The 24,304-nt window shown below is 39.4% G+C and overlaps 2 protein-coding genes across 7 annotated transcripts in view; one reads left to right on the top strand and one right to left on the bottom strand.

Moving 5' to 3' along the window:
- The first annotated feature begins 186 nt into the window (after positions 1–186).
- MRPS22 (mitochondrial ribosomal protein S22) lies at positions 187–13,178 on the top strand. Of its 4 annotated transcripts, none has more exons than XM_025377511.1 (8): positions 187–383; positions 3,056–3,219; positions 4,333–4,497; positions 6,348–6,491; positions 7,146–7,229; positions 8,706–8,851; positions 11,737–11,845; positions 12,968–13,178. In XM_025377511.1, the coding sequence occupies exons 1-8, from the start codon at positions 212–214 to the stop codon at positions 13,061–13,063; spliced, it is 1,080 nt and encodes a 359-aa protein (XP_025233296.1). In that variant the 5' UTR covers positions 187–211; the 3' UTR covers positions 13,064–13,178. The 4 variants fall into 4 exon arrangements, with proteins under 4 accessions (XP_025233296.1, XP_025233295.1, XP_025233294.1 ...); XM_025377510.1 differs by having other exon boundaries at positions 3,053–3,219; XM_025377509.1 differs by having other exon boundaries at positions 203–383; positions 3,026–3,219.
- Positions 9,989–24,304, bottom strand: part of COPB2 (coatomer protein complex subunit beta 2) — a 38,862-nt gene continuing 24,546 nt past the window's right edge. For all 3 annotated transcript variants that reach the window (XM_025377505.1, XM_025377506.1, XM_025377508.1), the window contains exons 16-22: positions 18,129–18,239; positions 16,801–17,015; positions 15,013–15,105; positions 14,741–14,921; positions 14,482–14,550; positions 14,252–14,323; positions 9,989–14,009 (exon numbers count right to left, since the gene is read on the bottom strand). In XM_025377505.1, coding sequence (XP_025233290.1) covers positions 13,914–14,009; positions 14,252–14,323; positions 14,482–14,550; positions 14,741–14,921; positions 15,013–15,105; positions 16,801–17,015; positions 18,129–18,239 — 837 coding nt within the window. In that variant the 3' untranslated portion in view covers positions 9,989–13,913. The remainder of the gene's footprint in view (positions 14,010–14,251; positions 14,324–14,481; positions 14,551–14,740; positions 14,922–15,012; positions 15,106–16,800; positions 17,016–18,128; positions 18,240–24,304) is intronic.

Genomic DNA, 24,304 nt, shown 5'->3' with positions numbered 1-24,304 from the left:
AAGGTGTAAGTTTTAACTTTATGCATAGGGAAGGACATAAACACCATCTGCTTGTGAATAAGTGGTTTAGAAGAAACAATCTACAAGGGCCCGGAAGACTTCCGGCCCTCTCCGCCTTTAACTAGACTACATTTCCCAGAATGCTGCAAGAACCGGGCGTGACTCGGAAATCCCTCCCAGCCACCTCCGGCGCAAGTGGCCGCTGATAATCATGGCGCCCCTCAGAACCACTGTGTCGCTGTGGAACCTCCTGAGGGGTTCTCCAGGCGTGAAAAGGGTCTGTTTCCGGGCTGGAATCCAGCCCTGGCACGGTGGCCTGCTCCAACCGCTACCTTGCTCTTTCGAGGTGGGGCTGCCACGCTGCCGGTTCAGCTCCGAGGCCGGTAAGTGACCTTCCGGACTTTCGCTGGGGCGTTCTTCTGGGAGACGTAGATCCTGTTTCTGGCAGGCGAAAACCACGCGGTAGCCTCTGCGACACGTATCGTAGCGCTTCCTCAGATTCAGCTGTCTTCCTTCTGTACCTGTGGAGTTTGTCCTCACCTGCATACCTGTTCATTCGTTCACTCACTCAGCTACAGTGCCTGAGTTCCGCTCCTTGCAGAGTACTCTGCTAAGCCTCGTGGGATATGGCAAACTAAGACTGACACAGACCTTTCCCTATGGGAACTCATGTCCATGGGGAATTGGCAGTGCAGTGTGACCCAGGCTGTGATAGGGGACGCACACAGGAGAGGCACTCAAACTAGGTTGGAAGGTCAGGGAAGGGTTCCTGACAAATATGACCAAAGCGAGTGCTGGTTAGCCATGCTAAGGAGAAAGCAAGAAGCTTCTCAAGCATAAGAGACAATAGCAGATGTCCAGAAATGAGACTGAGCACAGATATTTGGGAACCCATTTTGGAGGTAGGATTGATAAGGCTTGATTAAGGCTTTGGATATGAGTTTAAAGGGACAAATTAGGATTGTTTCTTAAGTTTTTGACTGGAATAGAGGTTTGTCCCATTTACACCAAGATGGAGAAGATTAATTGTTGGAACCGTTATTTTGGGGCGGGGGGTAGTGCAGGAGTAGATGAGATCAGGAGATGGGAAAGGAGGCAGAATTAAACCTATTTGGGATACATTAAATTTGAGGTGACTTTGAGAGTCATCTGTTCAGTATGGAGTTAGATATAAAGTGAGGAACATCGGAGTAAAAATGGTAACTAAAGCTGAGCGAATGGGTGAGACTGAGGAGAGAGTAGTGTTGAGCACCTGCTGTGTGCTGGATACCCTAAGGAACTCTGGGTGCCAGAGATGAGTATTACACAAGGTTCTGGTCTTCATAGAGCACATCACTTAGTGAGAGACATAGTGTAAGTAAGCAGACCACCTTAACATGTTTTCTAAATGATGTTGGAAGCCATTCGTGAATTTTAAGCTTGGGAGTAATCTTGATTACATTTTAAAGAGATTACTCTGGTTGCTCTATGGAGAATGATCTGTAGTGGGGCCAGAATGGAGAAAGGGAGGCTGATGCAAGAGATGAGGATGGCCTTGACTAGAGTAGTAGCAGTGGGAAATGGAGGATTAAAATGAGATTTATGAAGGCAAACAATCAGTATATTCTCTGCCAGTGTTTTTGTTTTGTTTTGTTTTTTTGTAAAATGGGGATAATCGTAGTGTTACCTCATGGGTTGTTGTGAGTATTTAATGGGCTGAATGTGTAAAGTACTTAGTTCAGTCAGTATTGGCATGTAGTAAATAGCTAATAAATGGTAGCTCTTATAATTACTGTTATTATTACTACAGCTATTTGATTACTATTGTTATTACTATTGCTATTGGCTAGATCTGGAGGATCAGGGAGAATTTAGGAATGACTAAGATTTCTGGCCTGTATGACCTACTGGATGATGCTGAAATAGGGAACAGTAGAAAATGCAGGTTTGAGACAAGGGAAAGTTGATGGGTTCTGACTTGGCAGTATTCAAGTACATGAGAGAGCTTGGGTAATTGGATGGAAGGTGATCTTTGCTGGAGATTCAGATTTTAGAGTTTCTGGCATATAAAGGTAAAAGTCATGGGAGGATAGGAGAAATCATCGAGTAGGAATCTGAGAAGGGAGAAAAGGACATCGTTCAGAATCTGTAGGGATACCAACATTTGTAGGACTGGGAGAGGAAGAGGTGACTAGGAACAAATGACTTTTTCTTTCTTTTTTGCTAATGGAAATGGAAGTAGAAGTTAGGCAAAGCAGTAGGCAAACTGCATGAGGCAGAGCTAAGATTTGATTCTCTGCTTATGTCAAAGGCTCTTCCATGATACCACACGGCCTCTTCAGTATCATGTCCAGTGAACCAAGTCTCTCTTTCCTAGCTGCAGTCTCTTAGCCTAGACTTTCCCTCCCTTTTTTCTCTGCCATGATTAGGCTCTTTGGACGCTTTCTTTGACCCTGTCACGCCCATCCCTAGTTCAGACTATGCTGAGTTTCTTCCTCTGCAATCACCCAAGCCCCGTACCTCTCCTGTATACCATACCTCTCACATTATGTCTCCCCACACCTCCCACTTATACCGAGGAGCACTATGATAAATTGGAAACCATCTAGGATCCAGAACCAGACAAACCTTGGTTTAAATTTTGACTCTATCACTTAATAGCTAGTTGTCTTTTGGTAGGCTTCAGCATCCTCATTTATGAAATTGGATTTATCAGTACCTATTTTGTGAGTGGTTATAAGCATTCCTGAAAATGTATGTTATATCTGCCATATAGGAGACAACTCTGTAAGTGGCAGCAACCATTACAGTTATTACATTAATTACTTTATTCCTGTTACTTCCTCTAATAGCCTGTCCTTTTGGCAGAGACTGAGTCTATCTCCTTATCATAATGAAAGATCAGTAAATCTTAAATGAAGAAATGAATGAATGCATCTCATAGGTATTAGCATTTTGCAGTGCCAAGGTAGACATTGTGCTAATGCTTTTTATTGTTAACTTACTTTTCTATTTAGAAGTCTTGTTAGCTTGTCGTTTTTGTCAGCTTCTTATTTACTAAAGTCCATTTTAGCAGAATCTGGTAGCCCAGAGACCAAGAAACCTACATTTATGGATGAGGAAGTTCAAAGCATACTCACGAAAATGACAGGCTTGAACTTGCAGAAGACTTTTAAACCAGCTGTACAAGAACTGAAGCCACCAACCTATAAGCTAATGACTCAGGCACAGTTGGAAGAGGTACGTGAATGCAGGAATATTGTTAGAGTACCTTTCTTTAAGGGGTTTAACAACATTTCTAGAGGCCCCTCCAGATGCTTATAGCTATTCTTCCATAGGCATTAGTGAAAGGTAGTACCAGGCATAGGACTGAGAAAAGAAATGTGAGTAGTCAGCCAGAGAGGGGCAGGGAGCATGGCTGGAATTGAGCAGACTAGGGCGTATGGATCAGGTCTGGGTATTCAGAGAGTATCCTCTGTCCTCTCAAGCCAGCCTGAGCACCCTTCCTTTGTCCTGCTTGCTCCAGCTTCCTTCCTGGAGAAACATCTACTGTGATCTGCCTTGGAGCTGAAGCTTTGGGGATATTGTGAGATCCTGCATGGAAACAGGATGTTTTCCAGGCACCAGTGTCCTCCTCAGTACCATGGGTACTGCTTTGTGGAAAACACTTTGATGTATGAATACGTAAAGCATTAATACTCATCTTTCTGATTCAAAAGTAATTTATAGTCAGCAAAATATATATCTCTCGCTTCAGTAGTAGATTACATGAAGAGTAAAAGTCCCCCTTTTCACCTCCTAGAGGTAACCGCTGTTAACAGTATGGCATGAAGCAGTGTAGTCAGTGGTTAAGAGAATGGGCTTTGAAGTTGGGTTGTCTAGGTTCAAATACCAGTGCTGCAATTTCCTAGCAATTTACTTAACATCTGTGTGCCTCTGGTTTTTCTTATGTAAAATGTAGATGATAACAATTGCACCTAACTCATAAGGTAATTGAGGCCATTAAATGAGCCAAATACATTGAGACTATTTGAACAATATCTGGCACATAGTAAACACCCAAAAACTGCATTCTTTTGTTCTGTTTCGAGCAGCTTTTGTAGCCTGGCTTTGCTCAAAGCATTCCTTTGTGGTTTTGATAATGGTTGAGCCTATAGCTGGTGGTCTCAGCCACATCGCAGAGGCAAAGGCCAGGGCTCACAAGTCCAGGTTTGGTGTTTTACTCACTGATTTGTGGCTACAGCTTCTTTTCTTTGAAGTTTTTTGCATTTTTTATTAGTATCTGCTTTTGTCAGATGATCCTTCTGTTATGTAACCTTGTGGCTTTCCTTAATAAATATTTTCTTTCATTAGGCTACAAGACAGGCAGTTGAGGCAGCTAAAGTACGATTAAAAATGCCACCGGTTCTGGAAGAGCGAGTACCAATAAATGATGTGTTAGCTGAAGATACGATTTTGGAAGGAACAGAAACAACCAAATATGTGTTTACTGATATATCATATAGCATACCACACCGGGTGAGTATATGTCTACTTGCAAAATGATCTTTGTTTGAAATACCATGTGGAGAAGGGCTTGAGAGATGATGTGACCTGGCTGTCTCTGATGCGTCCAAACCAGATTTCCTCTGACTGGGTGAGACCCTTCTGGAAGACACACTATAAGAGGCATGAGAAATGCAGACCAGCCCCATGTTATGATGCTACCATTTCTCAGCAGATAATAGGCACAATATTTTCCAGATTCCAGATGTGCTGAGGCAGAACAGGGGGTACACAGATACAGACAGAAACCCATCCCAAACCACAAATGGATAAAAATCTACAAGGCAGTGGAATCTGGAGACTCTTTTTGCCTAAGTTAGATGGATTTCTTTAGCTGAAGCTTTTTGAGAAGATAGAATGTTTCTGTCCTATAAATTCCTTGATGATGCCAAGAAACTCAATCATCCTAAAGGATTTTCACTTTCCAGAATTTTCAGTAAGAATGACAGATGTTTCTTAGATAATTTTCAGGCATCACCACTTCTTCTGTTGTGATTGTTATTCTCTGGCTCCTCTTTCCTTGATTGCAAATTTAAAAGAACACTCTGGCATTTTAGAAATATATCAGTTTTGTATTTGAGCCTTTGCAAGTAAAGAATAAAAAGAGAGTAGTTTACAGTTCAGCCCACAGAATGCATTAGAACACTATAGAAGGCTGAGTTTGGGAGAAGGTCCACTCCATATTAATCTTTTATTATACATGATTATGGTTAGAAAATGATTTGAGCTGTGTTCAACACCAGCCATCTGTATACTTGACATAATGAACATGAGTCACAGAGTTTCAATTTTAATTAGTTTTTGTTTTGTGATGCTTTAATATATGTTTGCAGTGCTACAAAGGCTGGTTGGGAAGCATTTTGTAACTTGAAAGGGAGGAGAAAGGAACTTGGAATTCAGGTTTCTCAAATTACCAAAATCCTTCTGAGGAAAAATTGTATTACGTTGGCATGTGCTTTTTTTTTCTGATTGACTGTTGATGAAAGTTTTAATTATGTTATCTTGAGAACATATTTAGAGACTCCTACACCTCTGAAAAGTTGAGAGTCAGTATGGTTTGGTTAATTTATACATTAATCAGGTGTGTATCAATTATCAGCAGTGTGTGAAGCTCCATATATGCCACTCTGGGTATTGCAAAAAATTATAATACACATTTCCTGCCCTTTTCCAGTTATAATATCTGAGGGGTGCCAAAAATCTTGCCCAGCATAAATTTCCAGTTGAATGGTATAAAAAGTAGGTAGAGTTTAGAGGAGGAAGTGATCCCATGGCCTGGGACTTGGCAGTTGGAAGAGCGAAGTGACCAGACAGGTGGACCAGACAGCCTCTCAGACATGTTTACGTCTCATGCCAATATGAGAAATCATAGAAGTGTAGAAATAAGACTCCCCATTCTTGGGTTTTTTCCTTTTATCCCAAGGACTTTAAACATAGATCATAAAGTAGTAAAATCTGTTTAGATGAGATTTTGGGATAGAGAAATGAAAGTTTGGAAAGGTCATAGCACTTCTTTCCTCTAAAATGCATATAGATGAATCTCAGCTTAGCTTTTTTTGTATCGAACTCACGTTAGCACTATAGTTGGTACTTACTGAATACTTTCATTTTAGATTTCTGATTGTCAGATGCACAGCAGTGATTAGTGAAGGAAGTATCAAACCTTGCCAAGTCTTTGAGGTTTAAAATTATCATTGAACTCATATGCATGATTGCATTTTATATTGTTGATTGCAAATTATTCTTATAATGGCCTTAGTGGGACACAGGAACTAAAAATAAGTCCTCACAAACGCATCCTTGATTATGTTTTTCTATTTTAGGAGCGTTTTATTGTCGTTAGAGAACCAAGTGGCACACTACGCAAAGCCTCTTGGGAAGAACGGGACCGGATGATACAAATTTATTTCCCAAAAGAAGGTCGTAAAGTTTTGACACCAATAATTTTCAAGGAAGAAAATCTTAGGGTAAGGTGACTTAGGTTTTATATTTTAGAGCCAGTGGCAGCGATTTATTTGTAGAACCAGTTGACTTTGTGCCTTGATCCAGATAAACATTTCTAATGGTAGCTTGACTTCTTTGTTTTTTTTTTTTTTGAGACAGAGTTTCGCTCCTTTCGCCCAGGCTGCAGTGCAGTGGCGGGATCTCAGCTCACTGCAACCTCTGCCTTCCAGTCTCAAGTGATTCTCCTGCCTCAGCCTCCCGAGTAGCTGGGATTGCAGGTGCCCGCCACCACATCCGGCTAATTTTTCTATTTTTAGTAGAGACGGGGTTTCACCATGTTGGCCAGGCTGGTCTCGAACTCCTGACCTCATGGTTGGCCCCCCCCTCCGCCTCCCAAAGTGCTGGGATTACAGGTGTGGGCCACCACACCCGGCTGACTTCTTTCTTAATAGAATCCTCCTTCCCACCTAAGATGGGTTGTACTAGGGTTCTCTCCTAATTGGCTTAGCTGGAATTTGAATCTAGGTGTGACAATTACAAAGCCTGTGTTATTTCTTTATGCTTCTTCATGAGCACGGAGTGGCCAGTGTGTGGGTGGGCAGGCCTGTCATGGCATCAGAACAGGTGCTGAACTTCAGTGTTCTCATGTGATGCTAACTCTGCTGTGTGGTTTTTAGACTATGTATAGTCAGGACAGGCATGTTGATGTCCTCAATCTCTGCTTTGCCCAGTTTGAGCCAGATTCCGCTGAGTATATCAAGGTGAGTATATTTTAGTTTCTAAAATGTAGGCTTAAGTATGGTTATGAGTCTGATTTTTAATCTAGCTCAACGAATTTGGTTATAAGTTTTGATACAGGGGAAAGGGAAGAGAAATACCTGAAAATCTGTTGAGTACAGATGTGTGCCAGATATATATTTTATCATCACAACTACCCTTGATTAAAGATGAAGGAATTTAAGCTTGTAGAGTTAAGTAGCTTGCTGAAAGTTGCATAGCTACTAAGTGGTAGGGTAGTTTGATAACCCAAGTTTGATGACAAAGTCTATTCTCTTAAAAAGTTTACCATATAGGAATCAAATTATTTACTAAACTTTTGCCAAAGTACAGTGTGTTTGTCTTACAGCTCAGTAAGTATTCATTAGTACCTTCTATATGTAAGGTATTGTTTTGGGCGTATAGGTGATGCCACGAACTAGGATAGGGTATGCTGTGCCAAAGCCAGCAGTCCAGATATGGCTGTGGGCAAAGGTGCTAGTACGTATACAGATAATTATCTCCTCAGGCCTAAAATGGTAGACATTAAAAGATTACAAATTCTTTGAAGAAAGACTTCATAGGGGTGTTAAGGAGGGTTCTAGAAGTGCAGGAAATGTTGTGGCATGTATATGTAGGGGAGTGATTCAAGATTAAGCTAGGAAGGTAGATGCAGCCACATCATAGGTGACCTCAGATGCTAGGCTGAGGAATCTGGAATTCAGTCAGCAGACCTTTGAAAGCCTTTTGAACAGAGGAATGCCCCCATTAGAACCTTCATTTAAGAAGATCAATCTGGAAGGAGGACTGAAGGACTTTTAGTAAGATGGAATGAGCTAGCTGGTAGAAAAGGGTAGTTGATGGGAGGGATAGGGGAAAGGGAGAGTAGTGAAAAGATATTCTTGATTAATTTTCTCCAATAGTGACCAAGAAGTGGGCGCTACATTATTTCCAGTGGTCTCTATATGCATAATTGGTGCTTAATAAATTACAGTTGGCCTGCCAAAAAGTAATTAATATGGCTATGTTTGGTATCTTGCTCCAGGCTGCCACATACTTCTACAGTAGAGAAGGCACAGACTTGCTGTCATTTAGACAAATTCTTCTCTTTTTTATTTTTTTAAAGACAGGGTCTTATTCCATGGCCTACCATGCCCAACTAATTTTTTAAAACATTTTCCTAGAGATGAGGACTGCTCAAGCAGTCCTTCCACCTCAGCCTCCCAAAGTGTTGGGATTACAGGCATGAGACACTGTGCCTGGCCAAAATTCTTTCTTAGTAGAATCCTCCTCCTCCCCTAAGGTGGGTTGTACTAGGAATGGTTTAAATTATACCTATTGGTTAATGATATGGAGGCAACTGTAAGTAGACGTGGTTTTACTTGCTTGGGCAGCACTCATGCTAATCAGTGTACGTTGAATAATGCTGCATACATCTTTTTATGTTCATGTTTCTGAAAAGTTGCATTTTATGTGGATAGGTTCATCACAAGACCTATGAAGATATAGATAAACACGGAAAATATGACCTTTTACGTTCAACAAGATACTTTGGTGGAATGGTGTGGTATTTTGTAAATAATAAAAAGATTGATGGTTTGCTGATTGACCAGATTCAGAGAGATTTGTAAGTATGATCTTAGTAAGTGAAAGAATCATTCTTATTGCCCTAACAGTTCATCTGTATTTAAGCTATGGTATTTTCCAATGATAACAGTGTACTGTCTAGTGCTTGCCTACCTCAGCTTATGGAGTTTTTCTTTTAGTATAATAACCTAGCTCTCCTAGTTTTTGCTTTTATATAAACAGTGCTAGACTCTTGAAAGAGTAAGTGGCTTTGGATCTGTACTGTAAACCCTCAATAATAACTTATCCTGAGGTCACCAATGCTCCTAGGTTGGTGAACTTTCCAGATTCTGAAAGGAGGATTAAATAGGAAATGTAAAGAAGTAGAAATAAGCTCTGTGGTTACTTTCTGGTAGAACTATTTCTAGGGCTTTTCAGTAAACACATCCTTTAACTTATGAAAATACTTTTGATACCCTTGCTTTTACAAGATTTTTAAGGCATCAAAAAAGCTGCTTTTCAGAGTAGCGTGAAACAAAAAAATATCTGTTGTATTTTAGCATAAGCTGGTGTGCTCCCAGGCTTCTAGCTGGAAATAATAATATAACTTGTAATAAAACTGAAGAGAAAATAGTTTTTGAGCATCTTTCTATCAGTTGATTTAGGAAGGCCAAAATGACAAGGAAGTAGCATGGCTGTAGTAAGAAAATCAGCTTTCTACAAAAAGCCCTTGCTGGACTCAAAAGTGTGAACTACAAGACAGTTTTGAGATTACTGCCACCTTCAGACTGTTAGATTTTGACTCCCAGAGTATCCTAACATGTAATACAAACCATATACACAAAGGTAAGGCATGTAGAACTGAAAGTTCCACAGAACTTATCTTCAGAATAAAATACAGCCCATACTTGGAAAAAGGGCATCATGTCTCATAGAAACAACATTCCTAATGATGATGATTTCCAGGCCAGCCCATTTCACCAGCATATGTAGTGCAATATAATCAGAGGGCAGAAATACACCTTCATACCCCATAACTGGGGCTGTGGTGATGGGGACGCTCAAGTGACTTGCCTTCATGTGCATTATCTCCTGTGAATGAATTTTCTACTTATAAAGTTTCTTGAGTTTAATCATTCTGAAGTTGTTTTATTATTAAAACAGTATGTTCTTATAAAAAATTAGAGCAATACAGAAATGTTTGAAAATTAAAATTCTTTATTGGGGTGTATTAATAAATGATATTATAGTGTTACTCATCACATGTAAGCTTTACATCTGAAGCAATTCATGCTTACTGGGAGGGAAGTTTGGGTACTTAGCTTTTCCTGCTATTCCTAGGTAAAGGCCCTCCTGTGGTCATTCTGAACAGATAAGTGAGCTTACTGCAAATCCCAGGCTGGACAGTAGAGGGTGCATATCCTCACTGAATGAAGCTCAGGCAAGAATTAGGATTCTGCACACATTTATTCCAGACTCAAGTCCCACTGTTAGTTTTTATATTGAGATTCTTTTAAAATCTTTTTGAAATATAATTTATTTGCTCTTGAAGTATGGGTGGGGTGTTAAGCTAAATTTAAATTGTTCTGTGAGGCACAGGCATTATACTTCAGCATGAACCTAATGAAGCCCTGAACATACCAACAGGTAGCAATCCAGTTAAGCTGTTTATAAGGCCACACGCCTAAGCTCCAAAGGGAATTTTAATTTTTTATTGGGGAGACATTTCATTGCTACATTTAGTAGACTTTGTTAGATTATAACAAGCACAATAGATTTGTAATGAATATTTTTTATTTCGCCCCCCAAAAAAGCTTTACTATACCAACAGCTGTTTTCCCAAGAGATGGCCTTTAGGGTACATGAGCCTCAGGATAAGCCCAGAGCATTTCTCTAAGGCTTCCAAGGCTTGAGGAATTCTATACTTACTCCCACTGTCACCCTGCCCTTCATCCCCCAGCTCAGGTAAAGGGAACACAGGGAAGGCTGAAGAGTGCTAGCTGCGGAAGCACTGAATTAGGGTGTCCTCAGCCCTCCATTCCCAACTGGAAGCCAGTAGTTCACTTAGTGTATATAGCAGAGCCTCGAGAGCACAAGCATTTTGCATGTTGTTTTTATATGCCCTCCAGTGATGAAATGGCAAATGGTGGGAAAGTGTCAGCAGTGTGAGAAGATAGTGATTGTTTGGTTTTGCTAGGAAAGTTTTAATGTTGATAAAAATTGTTTATACATTTCTGAGAAGTACAAACCAGAAGAACTGAATTCTTGTTCTGGTTTTTTCATAGGTAGTTGTGTGATGCTGAAGTTAGATTACTGATGTAGAACCCGATTTTCCTTTTTGTCTGATGTGTGTGTATGATTTCAAATTTGCTTCACTAGGATGCTAGTTATTTTACTAATCCGTTCCTGTGAATAGTCTGGTGGCCTGAAAGTCTTTCCTTGGAACCTTGGGGGGGCTCTTGTAGAGGCATTTGTGTCTGTTAGCAGATGTCACTTAGAGGCAAGTGACTTTGAGCTCCCTGTGACCACCACCCTCCTGCTTATGTGGGATGAAGCTGTATTTCTGTCCTCTGAGTTGGGTTAGACTATTACATGCTGGTGAAGTGAGCTGGCGTGGAAATTATCTACCATTAGGAATGTTGTTTCTGTGAGAAATGATGCTCTTTTTCCAAAAAGGATATAGCCACATTTGGAATATATTCACTTTCATAAATTGGACACTTCCTGCAGTGACTCCTGCCCTACCTGCCTCACGGAGTTGGTGTGAGGCCTAAATTAGTCAATTTTCCTGAAAATGCTTTTGAAACTGTAAAAGTGAAGGTCCTTCCCCAATACCCCCAGCCTGAGGAAAGTCTGAAATGTAGTTTGAAGTTGGCACACACTTTTACAGGACTGTGAATCAAATGAAGAAAACCCCTAGATAACATTAAACCCTTTCGTTCTCAGAATCGATGACGCAACCAGCTTGGTCCAGCTGTATCACATACTCCATCCAGACGGCCAGTCGGCTCAAGAGGCCAAGGATCAGGCTGCTGAGGGAATAAATTTAATCAAGGTAAAGTTTTTTTTTCCATATTGGTTGTTTTGTGGTAGTAACTGAGTTGGGAAAAATTCAGAATTGGGTCATAATTAATGGTAACTAAACAGATTTGTGAATATGGGACATCTGTGGTCTTGAAAACATCAGTATGATTTGTCCCCCTATTTCTTCAGCCTGGACAGAAACAGGGGAGGGGGTTAGAGTGCAGTAAAGTAGGTTGAGTGATGTGGTGCTAGCAGCTGGAGTCCAGAGAAGTTCCGACAGTGCAGGGAGCAGCCCCCTTGTTCTTTGGAGCATTGGAAGGGCTGAGCTGCATCTGAGGTGTTCAAGTCACCAGCACGACAGGGTAGAGGACTAAGTAGCACATGTCCCCCAGAGCAGCTTCCTGTCTTTGTGTGGTCACATCACATCGGGGGAAATGGGCATGTGTCAAGAAGTGGAGAGTGTGATGCTTGTATATCACCAAGCCTTAGTTGTCCTTCATTTTGGAGCTGCATACCTCTCAAACCCATGGGCTTATATACATTTATCTGTAAATGCTAAGAGTTGAGATGATTTTTTCAGGAAGGGAAGGGGAGGAGATTGTATAATTTCATCTCTTCTAATACCCAGAATATACGTGGTTTTGTGGAACTGGCTTCTATCCTGGTAATACTGTTTGCATGCTGCAAAACAGTTGTAAGTTTTACTAAGGAAACAATGACCTGTGATGACATCCTAGGAAGAGTAGAGAGAAACCACAGTACTGATTTTCTTTATGAACCTGATAAAGCACAATGTTTTTGGAGAAAATATTCTTTAAAGTGAAAAATCAGTTTGGTAACTTTTAGCCTCCAGAATTCTCTCTAACCTAATGGTTTTTGATCTAGCAGGAAGTATTAATATTAATACAATGTCAGGGTCTTACTTGGATACTTCTGGTGTTTAGAATTAGTATTGCTTGAAATGTGTTGGGTATTGTTTTTCTGTCCATGTGTGTTTATTAGTGTATAATCGGGAAAAATTGTGAAATTTGAAAGACCTTTTTAAGTAGGACTCTTTGCTACTACAGAAATGCTAATGATGTCTCAAAATTGAAAAAGTTTATAAATAGCATATATCCTATTGTTTTAAAACTTTACTTTTTAATTTAAACAGGTCTTTGCAAAAACAGAAGCACAGAAGGGAGCCTATATAGAACTAACACTGCAAACTTATCAAGAAGCACTCAGTCGCCATTCTGCAGCTTCCTAAAAATATTTTAAAAATACATTTATTTTACTAAATACTGACTACATTTCTCTGTTAATATTGAGCTAAACGTTAAAAAATGGCCAGATTAAAAGGTATCAATTTGTAGTTCTCCCTACAAAGCAAAAATTACTACCCTACTCACTTTCCTAGGCTACAAGGATATTTGCGTGCCCAGTTATGAATTTTTTGAATCATGTTAGATGAGTGTACAGTTAAAAAGTTGTTTTTTTGTGTGTGTTACCAAATAGGGTAGACGGTAATTTGGACAGACCCCAGCTTAATGAGGTCAGAGGAACAGAGGTTTCACATCCTGACTCCAGAAATGGGTAGCTGCTAGATAAAATTGGGGCAAGACTTGTGGAATGATGCAATGAGGTCAAGAAAAAGGGTTTAGAGAATTACAGCATGGATATTCAGCTCTAAGAAAAATGTGATTGACAGCATTTGAAAATGCAGATTTAGTTATGCAAAGAAAAGAGAGTGGGGCTGATCCCTAGGCAAGGTGTAGTTGCGGCTCAGCCTTCTAAAACTAGAAGCCTATTTTCATTACTGAGAAAGGAAACAAAAGTATCTTCCATTAATTCGAAAGGTTTTATGAGATACGGTCTAATAGTATGAAAAAAAATCAAAGCCCATGTCTGTTTTAGTTAACAAGGAAAACACAGTGATTTAAATGCTGCACATAAACTCTTCTTAAGATGATGTGGGCATTATGCTCCCAGTGGTCCACAGTATTTACATATAAAAATGTAAGAAATGTCTCATAGTCCAAAGCACTGTGGTCAGGGTAGCAATCAATACCTATATATAATAATGATCTGTTTAGTCAGGTAAATGGAAAGCATTACAGTCAGTCATCCAAAATATCTTCATCCAGATTGATATCTGTTGTGTCAATATCTTCTAATTCCAAATTATCCAAATCTACTTCTAGTTCGAGTAAACTCTGCAAACAAAAGAGGGTAATTAAGTTTTACAGTACTGTTAAAGGAAAGTTATCCGTGGGTTCATGATCCAAAGTGGGAACTAAAATTTTCTTAATAGTCAAGAAAAGCATCTTCCCATTTCAAAGCCCCTGCTCTGAAACCTGATTCTGTCACTTAAACCACAGAGGCCTATGTATTCTCCAAATATTGATGGGGAGGAGGATGGGGTAGAGGGAGGTTTTGAGTATGATGTCTGACCTACCTTTTCTTCTTTGTTGGCCGTGTGGGAGGCCACAATAACTGGAGTAGGAGAAGCAGGTTTCCCATCAAGTTCCTGAAACCCCAAGTGAAGATATATGTGAAGACAAGGGAATTTACTCAGGAATTTAAAGTTTTCCCCCAAGAGAAGGATGATCAGAATTAGGAAGTGGGAGATGATGTTTAAAAGTGAACCATCTCAGCCAAATTTATCACATGAAGTCCTCTGCTGACCTGTTGAGCTGTAGATCTTGAGGGCTGAAAGCCTTTTGCCTCTTCCATGACATTTCTCTCTTCATTTGGCTATCGGAGAATAAAGCAATGATGAAATGAGATATTTTGAAATCATAATTTATCTATGAACTTGGCCTAAATCCCAGATATCAGCTCTTAATTTTAAAAAAAGTATTTACTGCAGTTCAAAATCTGAAGTCATGAATGTACTTCCACCCTGTAGTTACAATAAATGAAGCTTGACATCCTGGCCACTCACCGTGACAAGTGGGTACTGTTTGGCTGGCCACAGATCAGCATGTGTTTCCTTCACCCATTCTTCCACAACAAAGGCTTCTTTTAATCCAGGGAATAGGTTTTCATACTCTGTTGGATCAGCAAGGGATTCTGCTGCTTTCTGATTGACTTTTGAGAGATTCTCTCTCCAGAGTTTCACTACCCTATTATAGACATCATGGAACCGAACAGAGACTAAGTAAGTCTGCTCTCTTTTTATTGGAAACATTTCTTCCTAAAATTAAAAGTCTGTACCTTGAAACCTGACTGGGTAAGTAAGTTCGGGCCAGGAAGGCAGCTTCTGGCAGCCGTCCAGTTCTAATCAAGAGCTCTAGGCAGGCATCAACCCTAAACATTAAAAAGGAAAGTTACTGTTACCAAGAATAAACACTATAATAATGGCACTTAACATAAAGAAACGAAATTTAGTGTTGCAAAGCCAAAAATCTCCCCAATTTTCACGCATACATCTCATTTCTGTCACTTGTCTTTTAATGGTTGTTACATAACACACTCCAAGGGTATGAGGGATAAGACAGCTTTCCTGACTACTTTGAATCTACTTAATTTTAATAATTCCTAAGAACCTAAAGGGGCTTTTCAAGAGGAGTTAAGGCAGGTTAGATTAGCAAATATTAAAGGCATAAGGATATATGCCAGCAGAAATTCAGTTCCACAAGACAAATATGTAGGGTAGTGTCTCCAACATGGGAAGGGCCAGACAAGCCAGTGGTGCCCAGCAGAATACCAAAGTCTTATTTTTTCTATTTTAATTTCATTTTTTTTCTGTGCAAGTTTTATGAAGTGGACAATGTGTTTCAGAATTCCGAACTTTTTTGATTTTCGAAAGGTGATACCGTATGTATGCTATGTATTACCTCACATCCTCAGCATGAAAAAGCCACAAACAGTACTTATGCAGGAATGTTAAATGCAATAAAAATGTACCAAGTTGGTATAAAAGCAACTAAAAATAGGAAAACAGAGTTCAGCTCAGGTCTTGCCATCCAAACAGTTATAAAAAACTGTTTTCAGAATATTTTTGGATTTTTGAATTATGGATAAGGAATAGTGGGGTCTATTCTTACAGGCATATAAATTCATAAATACATTCACATACATACAATGGGGTGCACATTCAAAGTTCCATGGCGAAGTATGGGATTGTAAACAAATAATCAGTATGTAGGGGAAGGTTAAAGAATATTTTCAGGCCAGGTGCGGTGGCTCACACCTATAATCCCAGCACTTTGGGAGGACAAGGCAGGCAGATCACCTGAGGTCAGGAGTTTGAGACCAGCCTGGTTAACATGGTGAGACCCCGTCTCTATTAAAAATCCAAGCCGGGTGTGGTGGCACATGCTTGTAATCCCAGCTACTTGGGAGGCTGAGGCAGGAGAAGGGCTTGAACCAGGGAGACAAAGGCTGCAATTAGCCGAGATCATGCCACTGCACTCCAGCCTGGGCAACAGAGTGAGACTCCATCTCAAAAAAAAAAAAAAAAGAAAAGAATACTTTTGTTTTTTATTTCATAATACTGCCAACTAATGTCCAAATAATTTGGTTTATGCTAACTCAGACTTAAAAATACGAGACATCTTCATGCTTTATAGTGTGCTCAAATCTAAAAGTAGCTGGCATACTTAACCCCTTTTGTTCTTGCCATAAATGGATCAAAATTATCCAATTTGGGTAAAATCACCTGCCCTTCAGGTACCTACTACAGCAGCTCAATAGCCTGCTGCAATCATAAAATAAAATGCTTCCACCATTAACTGGCAGGACTGTTGAGAAAGGTAAGTTTAATGTTTCTCCCACTTGAGCCTCCCTGAACAGCTCATTTAGCTCAAACATTTAGATCAGATGTGCTAAACGCATCTCTTGCTGAAGATGAGTGCCACCAAGGCAGCACTGTCCTGCTCTGACTACCCGGTCTATTCAACACCATTTAGCCATTCATCAGTTCTCTCTAGGGCTCATTCTTCACATGCCTCTCCAAAAACCATCCTCGGTGTAGAATTAATCTTTTAAATTAATACTCACTTGCCCTGTAAAAAGTAGCTCATGAATGCCACATTATTTTTGCCATCTCTCTCCGCACCCTCTGCTAGCTTGTTCACCATATTAGCATTTCCAGAGGCAGTGGCCAAAAGCAGCAGGCCCCCATAATCCTGTGCATGGTGCAGGCACTCCTGGGCTAGGCCAAACTGACATTTACTAATGGCAAGTTCAGCAAGTTGTTTCCACTTCTGTTCTGACTGTAAGAAAAGAGTTTCCAAGTTAAAATATCTTTAGAAATAAGCATTTACATTTCCAACATTATTTTGTTAACTGTGTGGACAATGGAAGATACTTTATTATATAGAGAGAGAGCTGTGCTTAAGTTGGCTCTATCAAAATAAGAATGGCTAAAATGTACAATTCAGGAAACGGAAATTATTCACATATACAAAATGAATTTAAACAAATCAGTTTTAATGATGTGTGAATAATTATAATCAACCCATTATATTTTATCTTATAATTACACAGGAAAAGTAAAACCATCTCACTGGAGTTTTAAGGTAATTAGACTGCAATTATTTTAACAAGTGATTTAATGCCGCTTTTTTGAAAGCATACAGAACTGTTTATGTCTTTAAATATTTCACAATAATATTATGTCTCACTTGTAGCTTTTCAAAACTCAAAATGCTGCATGTTTAGATGATCTTAACATAGCTAAAACTTATTTTGCACATCTGAAATTAATTTACCAATAAATGCTAGTCTTAAACCACAATTGGGAGCCTCAATATACAAAGATCTATAAAAATATCATTACAAAAATGGTATTAACATTTCTCCCACTTGAGCCTCCCTGAACAGCTCATTTAGCTCAAACATTTAGACCAGATGTGCTAAGAGCATCTGCTGCTCAAGGTGAGTGCCACCAAGGCAGCACTGTCCTTCTCTGACTGCCTGCTCTATTCAATACCAAAAGACAAACGGGTTGGGCTGTCTTTCAAAACCCCTTTTCAAAACCAACGTATTTTTAGCTAGTTTCAGACTCTGGCAAATGACTGCTATGTCTGTACTCTTAGGCTTTCCAGACTAGTTTACATACTGTTTTACATCTTACCTTGCAAAATATGTCTCACTTAAGATATGAAAACAATTTTTCTTAGAGTGCTAAAAATATCTCCAATGTAATCAATTTATGCAAAGTTTAACATAATACACCTTTTAAAAATATCAGAGACAATAACTTCACCAAAATGAGCCACTAATTTGCATTTGGGAAAACTTTAATAACAAAACATTATACCAAACACATAGAAGTACCTACTGACTTTTCCATCAGTTATGAAAAATCATGAATTAGTACATACCTCTGCTTCCACTGCTAACTGGTATGCAATTTTTAACTCTCCAAGTTGAAGAGCAAGCTCAAAACGATGCTCAGGATCTGTGGATACTGTAAGAGCTTGCTGCTTGAAGCCCTAAACAGATTTTTAAAAATTACATACATATGTCATTTATGCATACAAAAATGTATATATGTTTTATATATATACACACACACATACACAGTGTACACACATTCACAGAGAAAATCATTTCTCTCTCAAACTAGAAACCCCACTATTTAATGAGAAGATGGAATAATTAAGGAGCCATTAAAGTAACTGGTAAGAACAAACCTGGCAGATAAGATAGTCAGTGACAGAATTCTTACTGTTTATTAGGATAATGGAAGCTTGCTAATGCTAAACTCAAGTAACTAGTAAAACTGGAAATGTAAATATAAACAGATATGTCAAAAAGAAAGGAATTTTGCAAAGTTGGGAATGAACAAGAATCATTTCAAAAGAAGAAAACTAGCTGCAGCAGTGTAAACTTAGCTGTTGGTAATCTACTCAACTAGGATGGGAAGTAGAGATCATCTAGTCCAATCCCTCATTTTGCACATAAGACTATTAGCAGTAAATGGGCAAAGAAAAGGGAGTCAAATATAAAACCTTCCAACTTTCTATCATCTGTAGGTCATAGCAAACATCGTGTATTCAGGTGCAGTCACCAATCAGGTGTTATTACCTATTCCTTTATTGTTGGTCTCAAGTCCAGTTTATCAGCAAGTATCCAAAAGACAGGAAGTCTAAAATTTCCTTCCCATGCTCCATTAAGGCATTAAGAACAAGCTTTTAAACCAGGGGTCTCCCAACCAACCGGTCTGTGGCCTGTTAGGAATCGGGCCGCATAGCAGGGGGTAAGCAGTGGGTGGGTGAGTGAGCGAGCATTACCGCCTAAACTCTGCCTCCTGTCAGCTCTGTGATGCATTAGATTCTCACAGGAGCGTAAACCCTGTTGTGAAGTGTGCATGTGGTAGGTCTAGGTTCCGTGCTCCTTATGAGACTAATGCCTGGTGATCTGAGATGGAACAGTTTGATCCTGAAATGCACCCCCTCCTGTCTGTGGAAAAATTGTCTGTCTGCCACGAAACCGGTCCCTGGTGCCAAAAAGGTTGGGGACCACTGTTGTAAATCAACTATTGTAATTATTAAATTAGCCTCTCCTTCAAGACAAACAGTACTGATGGGGTCATTTTTCGCTCTAGGGACGTAATGTGTTAGACTGAAAACTCGGATAGTTTACCTCTTCACCAGACTGAGAGGGAATGCTCAGTTACGGGAGAGTCAAGATTGAGAAGCTGGACAGCTTTAGGATTCTGTCTGGCTGTATCTTCAGGGTGGCTTTATCATCAAGTTTGAAATGTTTTAACTTAGCTTATACAGGCTGCCACCCCGCCCCCATCCATCCATGAATACGATGTAAATAAAGCATTCTAAATAACCGGAGTTACTTTTCTTCACTAGCATTGATACAGATAACATAAAACCCAAAAGTGGAGGATGGAAGATCTCTGGAACTAGTCAGATACAGCCAAGGGCAAAACAGATGAAATAAGGCAGACTAAATATATATACTTTTGTTTTCTGCTAATTCCCTACTACTAATAAAATCACACTAAAAGGATTTTTTTTTTTTTAAAGGCACGAACTCCCAACACACAGAAAGGGAGAGGAAACTAACAAAAGTTTGGAAGCTGGAAAGCTGGTGGAGGAATATAAACATTCTGTTAAAACAGCAGAGAAAACAAATCCTAAATCAGGAGTGAGAACAGCATAGAAACAATGTGATTTACACCCAATATGTCTCATGAATGGTAGTGCTAAAAACAAACAAATTGCCCTAAAAGCATTTAGAAACTCTAGATCTGCTCCCCTCTCCCACCTCTTGACAAAAAAGACAGGTTTATTCTTTGGAGAGGGCAAACTAAAGAGTCTCCAGACTAGGAGATTCCAAGCGTACTTGGAGGAAGAAGTACGGAGTATCAAAGGAAAACAGGAGATTATGAAAATGGATACAGAGACTCAATGAAATATTAAATACTGAGACTCCAAGGTATCTTCTCTTGAGACTCCAGAATGATGGTGATTGGGGAGCTTTTCACTAAAATCTACTGAGCCCACGGGAAAAGACTTCAAAATACTAAAATGTCAACTCCATGAAGGCTACATGTCAGCAGAAACAGTGCCTAGTACATTGTTAAATTCGTTACATAAATGGAAAGTCATCAAAAATTCATTAGCTAAAGATACTGACATTGAGACTCCCTAATCAAATGGGCCAACCACACCAGGTACTGTGAAGTCCAAACCCAATATGCCCCACCCACAAATTCAGACCTTCTGATCATCTGTTTCTTGTACCTTCACTCTTAAGTGAGGGCCCAAGGACATCAGATACTTAGGAAAATCGCTAACAGGAAAGATGGAGATCAAAATGAAGCAATAAAAGGAACTTGAAGGAAGCATACCATATAGGGGGAAGAGAAAACTTCAAAATCTAAAAACAAAAATATATCATTCATATCTGTAGAAGGATAAGAGAAACTTTTATCTATAAACAATAAGATTTTAAAAGAGAATAGGAAAATCAGTGCAGGACATACAACATTAACCATTCCAGAAAGACAGAATACAGAAAACAAAGGAAGGAAATCACCATAGAATGATTCATGAAAATCTTTCAGAAATGTAGGACATAAGTTTCCCATTAAAAAAGCTCATCTAATAACTGGCAGGATTAATGAAAATTGATTCTACCAAAGCCTACCATGATTATAACATTTCAGTACAACAGAGACGACATTCAGAAAGTTTCCACAGAGAAAAACCAGGTCATGTACTAAGAATGAGGAATAAAAACAGTTTTAGACTTAAACAATAACTACAAGGCAATGGAACAATGCCTTCAAAATTCTGAGAGAAAATTACCTCCAACAATTCTATACCAGTTAAATGGTTGAATATGTTTTAGGGTAGAACAATGGCACTTTCAGATATTCAAAGTCACAAAACAATTTATCTCCCATTAACAACCCTTTTCTCAGGAAACTGCTGAAGGGCGTGCTCTCCCAAAATGAGGGAGCAAAGCAGGAAAGGAGATAGGGGTATAAGAAACAATGGATCCAACAGGACAGAAGCAAAGGAAGCCCCAACATGATAGTGAAGGGAAATGCATGATGAGAGCAGGAAAACCAGTGCAGTCCGAAGGAGACTAAGCAAACTGAAAGGAGATCTTCGGGAACTCTGGAGAACCAGCAAAGTCCAGGGAGAACTAATCACAGGTACACAGAAAATTAAGCAAAGGGGGAAAAGAGACAATTATAGACTCCAGGGAAAACAAACAATTGCAGGAAAGGAAAGCTAGATAATATGCTACATGGTTCACCTGTGCGCAGTGATTGCACAGCCATAATAATGTAAACGTTTGAGTAGTGATCAATCAAAATTAGAACTGTTCTGAGAGATGAAGGATAGGAAAGTGGCGTGTATGTGGTAGACGCAGGGGAATGAAAGAAGGCGAAATCCTCATCTTCTACAGAGGGGGAAGTCACAAGAAATGCCTAAAGCTAAGAAATGAAGAAACTGCTATACTGCATGAAGATACAGAAATAAATACCAAAAGAATTAGATAAAATAAAGTACCTCTAGGGAGCAGGAAGCAAAAAGGAGGGAGGGCTGCTTTTTTCTTAAACTTTGCAAAACTTATTTTATGCTTTGCACATATGTGATTTTGCTTAAAAAACACTACATAAGAAAAAGTCAGGTCATGGTACATTTTATATTATATGTATTTTAATCACAATTTTTTTAAAAAGCAGATGGGGTAAAGAGAAAAATGTAGTGTAGAATTGAAAATATCAGGAGACTGGAAAAGAGGCACAGAAGAGGAAGACTGGTATGTTCTTCCATTTGTTTGTGTCCTCTTTTATTTCACTGAGCAGTGGTTTGTAGTTCTCCTTGAAGAGGTCCTTTACATCCCTTGTAAGTTGGATTCCTAGGTATTCTATTCTCTTTGAAGCAATTGTGAATGGAAGTTCATTCATGATTCGGCTCTCTGTTTGTCTGTTACTGGTGTATAAGAATGCTTGTGATTTTTGCACATTAATTTTGTATCCTGAGACTTTGCTGAAGTTGCTTATCAGCTTAAGGAGATTTTGGGCTGAGACAATGGGGTTTTCTAAATATACAATCATGTCATCTGCAAAGAGGGACAATTTGACTTCTTCTTTTCCTAACTGAATACCCTAATCAATATCGTGAAAATGGCCATACTGCCCAAGGTAATTTATAGATTCAATGCCATCCCCATCAAGCTACCAATGACTTTCTTCACAGAATTGGAAAAAACTGCTTTAAAGTTCATATGGAACCAAAAAAGAGCCCGCATCTCCAAGACAATCCTAAGTCAAAAGAACAAAGCTGGAGGCATCATGCTACCTGACTTCAAACTATACTACAAGGCTACAGTAACCAAAACAGCATGGTACTGGTACCAAAACAGAGATATAGACCAATGGAACAGAACAGAGTCCTCAGAAATAATACCACACATCTACAGCCATCTGATCTTTGACAAACCTGAGAGAAACAAGAAATGGGGAAAGGATTCCCTATTTAATAAATGGTGCTGGGAAAATTGGCTAGCCATAAGTAGAAAGCTGAAACTGCATCCTTTCCTTACTCCTTATACGAAAATTAATTCAAGATGGATTAGAGACTTAAATGTTAGACCTAATACCATAAAAATCCTAGAGGAAAACCTAGGTAGTACCATTCAGGACATAGGCATGGGCAAAGACTTCATGTCTAAAACACCAAAAGCAACGGCAGCAAAAGCCAAAATTGACAAATGGGATCTCATTAAACTAAAGAGCTTCTGCACAGCAAAAGAAACTACCATCAGAGTGAACAGGCAACCTACAGAATGGGAGAAAATTTTTGCAATCTACTCATCTGACAAAGGGCTAATATCCAGAACCTACAAAGAACTCAAACAAATTTACAAGAAAAAAACAAACAACCCCATCAAAAAGTGGGCAAAGGATATGAACAGACATTTCTCAAAAGAAGACATTCATACAGCCAACAGACATATGAAAAAATGCTCATCATCACTGGCCATCAGAGAAATGCAAATCAAAACCACAATGAGATACCATCTCACACCAGTTAGAATGGCAATCATTAAAAAGTCAGGAAACAACAGGTGCTGGAGAGGATGTGGAGAAATAGGAACACTTTTACACTGTTGGTGGGATTGTAAACTAGTTCAACCGTTATGGAAAACAGTATGGCCATTCCTCAAGGATCTAGAACTAGATGTACCATATGACCCAGCCATCCCATTACTGGGGATATACCCAAAGGATTATAAATTATGCTGCTATAAAGACACATGCACACATATGTTTATTGCAGCACTATTCACAATAGCAAAGACTTGGAATCAACCCAAATGTCCATCAGTGACAGATTGGATTAAGAAAATGTGGCACATATACACCATGGAATACTATGCAGCCATAAAAAAGGATGAGTTTGCGTCCTTTGTAGGGACATGGATGCAGCTGGAAACCATCATTCTTAGCAAACTATCACAAGAACAGAAAACCAAACACCACATGTTCTCACTCATAGGTGGGAACTGAACAATGAGATCACTTGGACTCAGGAAGGGGAACATCACACACCGGGGCCTATCATGGGGAGGGGGGAGGGGGGAGGGATTGCATTGGGAGTTATACCTGATGTAAATGACGAGTTGATGGGTGCAGCAGACCAACATGGCACAAGTATACATATGTAACAAACCTGCACGTTATGCACATGTACCCTACAACTTAAAGTATAATAATAATAAATAAATTAAAAAAAAAAAAAAACAAACACAGATCGGAAAGCCCCCCTTGCTTTATGCAAGTGCTGGTTAATGTCCTACTGTTAATAGGACTGTTACTAGCACCACATTTCACAGTGCAGGAGGGAAGAGCGTTGACTAATGAGGCTTTCTCAGGAATTCCATGTCAGGTAAGCTTTCGTTTGTTAAGCATTCACAGGATGCAGAGCCCTCTCCAGGCTCTGAGATCTGAGCTGCCCCCAAGTCAGAAGCAGAGGCCCAGTGTCCTTTGAAATCCTGATTCTACTCAGCTCCTTTT

This window comes from Theropithecus gelada, chromosome 2, assembly GCF_003255815.1.
Source record: "Theropithecus gelada isolate Dixy chromosome 2, Tgel_1.0, whole genome shotgun sequence".
Lineage (NCBI taxonomy): Eukaryota > Metazoa > Chordata > Mammalia > Primates > Cercopithecidae > Theropithecus > Theropithecus gelada.
This window is presented reverse-complemented; position numbering and strand designations above follow the sequence as displayed.